Source organism: Ceratotherium simum, chromosome 15 (assembly GCF_057802395.1).
Source record: "Ceratotherium simum simum isolate JZ-2026a chromosome 15, ASM5780239v1, whole genome shotgun sequence".
Classification (NCBI taxonomy): Eukaryota; Metazoa; Chordata; class Mammalia; order Perissodactyla; family Rhinocerotidae; genus Ceratotherium; species Ceratotherium simum.
In genome coordinates this window covers 16,582,885-16,587,699 of record NC_141914.1, presented here as the reverse complement: position 1 = coordinate 16,587,699, position 4,815 = coordinate 16,582,885, and the positions used below count along the sequence as shown (strand labels likewise).

General features: G+C 40.9%; 1 protein-coding gene across 1 annotated transcript; it reads left to right on the top strand.

The window, feature by feature from the left end:
• Positions 1–412: 412 nt before the first annotated feature.
• Positions 413–1,886, top strand: ZNF80 (zinc finger protein 80). Its single transcript, XM_004444081.2, is given in 1 exon segment — positions 413–1,886. A coding segment is annotated over 1 exon segment (837 nt). The 5' UTR covers positions 413–477; the 3' UTR covers positions 1,315–1,886.
• Positions 1,887–4,815: the final 2,929 nt, after the last annotated feature.

Sequence of the window (4,815 nt, the reverse complement as noted above, 5' to 3'; positions counted from 1 at the left end):
GGTATCTAGTCAGAGGCGCGCTCTGCGCAGGCGGACGCCAGTGGCGCCTGGACCTTTTGTCTTGCTCGCTTGCAGCAGCGTCCCCAGCGGCAATATTGGATGTGTCCGTGACCTTCACTTGGAAGGAGTTGGGGCAGCTGGACCAAACCCAGAGGACCCTGTTCTGGGAAATGATGCTGGAGACTTGCAGATTCTTGGTCTCGCTGGAGCATGCGGTTCCCAAACCAGAGTTGATCTAACAGCTGAAGCAGGGGTAAGAGGGAACAGAGGCCTTTGCCGAAGCACCTGCCCAGGTGACAAGTAAAACCCGAGACCAGCCAGCTTTGTCTTAGGGAGCCTTGCTCCGGGGAAAACTGACTCAAGGAGCCAGAAGGTCCCGTAGCTTGGAGCAAGCCAGAGATCAGAAGTGTTGTTGGAAATGCAGGAAGGGGCTTGAGGCCAGTTACAGCCTCCCATGAGGAGACCCTCCCTCTGAAGATGAGCCTTGAATGCAACGGGCTGGGGACAGATGATAATCTGCACTCAAGGGTTTTACAGAAGCAAGACTCTGCAGGAAATGCTCTCCATGAATGTGACTCATGGGGACCAAGTAAAGACACCTTGGTTCATGCAGGGAAGACCCTCTACAGATGCAAAGAATGTAGGAAAGTGTTTAACAAGAATTACCTCCTTGTTCAACATGAGTGGATTCACACTGGAGTGAAGCCTTATGAATGCCAGGAATATGGGAAAGCCTTTCGGGAAAAGGTAGACTTGGGTCAGCACATGAGGGTTCACACTGGGGAGAAGCCCTAAGCGTGCATGGACTGTGGGAAGGTCTTCAGCCGTAGGTCACACCTCACGTACCACCAGCGGATCCACACTGGCAAGAAGCCCCATGAGTGCAGTGAGTGTGAAAAGACCTTCAACTACCACTCTGTGTTTGTCCGGCATGATATGACCCACACTGGAGAAAAACCCTTTGGGTGCAAAGAATGTGGGAAAGCCTTTCACTACAACTCTTCCTTAACTAGACACATGAGGATTCACACCAGAGAGAAGCCCTACAAGTGTGGTGAATGTGCAAAGACCTTCACCTACCACTCTGTTCTTTTCCAACATGGGGTGACCCACACTGCACGAAAGCCCTCTGAGTCTAAAGAATGTGGGAAAGGTTTTTACTACAGCTATTCCCTCACTCAACACACAAGGAGTCACACTGGAGAGAAGCTGTATGAGTGCAGTGAATGTGGAAAGGCCTTTGCCTACCACTCTGCTTTTGTTTGGCATAAGAAGATCATCCACACTAGAGAAAAAACCTTTGAGTGCAAATAATGTGGGAAAGCCTTTTGTGACAGCTGTTCCTTCCCTTGACACTTGAATCATGCTGGAGAGAAGCACTCTGAATGCATTGAATATAGGAAAGCCTTAGGCTGCTGCTCATCCCTCACTTTGCATCGAAGAAGTCACGCTGGAGAGAAACTCACTATGAGTGTGAGATATGTGGGAAGGCCTTTTGCAAGCTGGCCTACGTCAGCCAACATCAGAGAACTTATGCTGGGAACAGACCTTTGAATATAACTACTAAGGAAAATCTTTTGGCCACAGGAAATATCTTACTTGGCATCTGAGAATTCATCCAGGAGAGGGACCTCTGGGTTATTGTGCACTTAGAAGAAGTTTCAGCCACAGCTCTCTCCATAGGTTACATCACTAAGCCATCTCAGGAATATTTTTAAAAGAATGAGGAGGAGGGTGCTGTCAAAGAGAAAAGAAAAGAAAAAATGCACAGCTTCTTTCAGACTTCTCTGAAAGACAAGCCTATGAAAATTTGAATTCGGTTCTTTATTTTGGGGCTATCTGAAAGGTGAAAGGGCCTTGCCCCGTAATTTGTCCTTTATATAAATATTCACTTCTGTCTAGTGACCAGAGAGCTGGGCAGTTGAGGGCAGCTCTGTAAAGATTTGTTGAAAGCACTCTTTGTTCCAAATTGTCTCTAGTCTTGAGGAGCATAAATCTTTGTGAGAAATATGCAGGCTTAAGTCATGAAATACTTGTAAGAAATTAGAATATTAAAAATACTGCCACATAAAATTATTTTATATTTAAAGAGATAAGGATCTGCATATGAATGGGCATATTTTGCTGCGTCATTTAAGGCTTTAATTTTTTTTTAAATCTCTTTCTTCATGTGGTTTGGAACATCCAGCAGTAATTTTTTTCTTGACTTCAATATCCTTGTTTGTTTTGATTCATTGTCTTCTGGGCATGGGGGTGATCATGTAGCTATGTGGCCCTCCCAGGTGAGCCTTAATTCTTTCCTGAGCAGTTCTCAGCTTATTTTGTCCTCTGTAGAGGGGCTTCTCCAAACCATGTCAGCAGTTTTCTAGAGGTTAACCTAGAGCTAAAACAAACTAAATAAAATACAGCCAACTTAAATTAATGGAAAACTCAGGAAAAAAATTAAAATTTTTAAAAATAAATACAATATATTAAAATATAAAACATGTAGATCCTTTGACATATTAATTCAATTTATAGAAATCTAGCCTAGAGAAATATTCTCACAAATGTGCAGAGACATATGTACAAAAAATAATCACTGTAATTTTGTTTTTATATATGAAACATTGGAAACAACCTAAATGTCCATCTATAAGGAAACAAATTATGGTACATCTGTTCTATGAAATAATATGAAACAGTAAGTTACCTCTGTATGTACTGATGTTAAAATATCTTCCAGATATAGTGTTAGGCAAGAGAACAAGTTGCAGGAAATAAATCTAGATCTGGGATAATGAATCTAACACTGTTAACAGTGGCTCTCTAAGGGGAATGGGATGGACCAGGGTTGTAGGGAACTTTCAGTTTTTACTTTATATACTTCAGTATTGTTTGCATTTTTTAAAATAAGGAGCATGTATTATTTTTGCAATAAATGTTTCAAATATTTTAATAAAAATGGCACCTTGGAATAAAAGTGATTCCTATCATTTTTTATAAAGATTGAATTTTACAGGATTTTTAAAGTCCTGGTGTTATTATGCCTTAAAAAAGAAAAACTGAGACCAAGGAGTCAGCTGCTTGGCCACACTTAATAAATCATAAGGTAGTTGAAAAATGATGCAACATATACTTAGAATAATACATGTAAAAAATGAGAGTTCAGCATAGGCACTCCTCAATGAACACTCATTTCCTTTAAATTCCTAGTAACTTACAAATGCCCTTTTGTAAATGGTTAGGTTTTAGGTGTCAGGTTTTTATCTCCTTGGAGCTGATCACAAGAAAAGTACTTTGATTGCTGTTCATGTTGATGTATTGTGTGTGTACACACACACACATACACACACATTTGCTGGCTACAGCTGATTTCTCTATGTTTGCTGCTGAATGAATGTGGTTTGTTTATACTGGATTTACTTTCAGACTTCATGATATATGTTAGTGTTCTGAATGAAGAGAAGCCTAGCTGCTATTTTCCAACATGATATTCATGCCAAGCAATCAGACCTTTTTTCCAGTAAGCAAAACAAGTTTGATATCCTGATTATACTTTAGGATTTGCCTGTGTTCACAATATATGTGAATATTTGTTAACATCATTTCATTGGGATCATATACCATCAGAAATATTTTCCCTAGTTAGAAATAAACAAAGAGTGGGATTTTCATACGAGCAAACTTGTAACCCACAGGTAAAACCCTGTTGGGATATTTCAGTTAGATTAGTTTGCCCCATAGAGTTGCCCCACAAGAGATTGATTTTGTGAGTTTTGTTCTCCTTTAGCAAAAGAACTTGGCAGCTGCGTCATAATATAAGTCAATTCTGCCCATTTGGTGTCAGTTCCTGCTAGTGGACTGTGTAAGAGAAGTAAACTGTATTGGCTTAGGAGGATGTCTTAGTTCGGGCTGCTGTAATGAGATACTATAAACTGGGTGGCTTATAAAGAACAGAAATTTATTTCTCACAGTTCTAGAGGCTGGGAAGTTCAAGATCAAGGTGCTGGCAGATTCCGTATCTGGTGAGAGCGCGCTTCCTGTTTCACAGATGGCTGTCTTCTCATCGTGTCCTCACATGGCAGAAGGGGCAAAGGGCTCTCTGGGATTGCTTTTATAAGGGTGTTAATCTCATTCATGAGAGCTCCATCCTAGGACCTATTCACCTTCCAAAGGCCTCACTTCCAAATATCATCACATTGGAGATAGTGATTCCACATATGAATTTTGGAGAGACACAGCCCCATAACAGAAGAGAAAATATCACCTTGAGATCTCCTTCCCGTGAGATTCATTGAATTTTCTCCCCTCGTCATATAAGTGTAGACTAAGCAGGCTTTGGAGTAAGTGCCAAATATTCTTAGACAATTCAATTTAAGGGGCATGAGAACTCTCAGAAGAAGATGCTGAACTTCATGATAATGAGATCTGTAGGACATATGAGTGATGAAGTGGCTAACTGTAAAACTAGGGGAAATGTCCATATTTAAATTTCAAGTTTGTGGAGCAACTCATTCAGACTACACTTACATGACTTAATGTAAACTAAGTGTTGCCCTGGGAGAGATGAATAGAAGACCATTGGTGCTTCCTATGGTTTTAAAATTCTGTGTCTACTCTGAGAAAGAAAGTGGCCACCCTGAGAAGTAGGGACGGTAATTTTGCATCTGACGGTGGTGGTGGCGGTGGATGTGATGTACTGCTCCCTGGGAGGTTATGATTGCCACTCAAGAAAGTTGTAATTTAAGACACCCCAAGTAGGGTCTCACTGTAATTATGCAATGATCTGAACTCATCAAAATGTCCTTGTAATAGCCAAGTATCCATGGAATT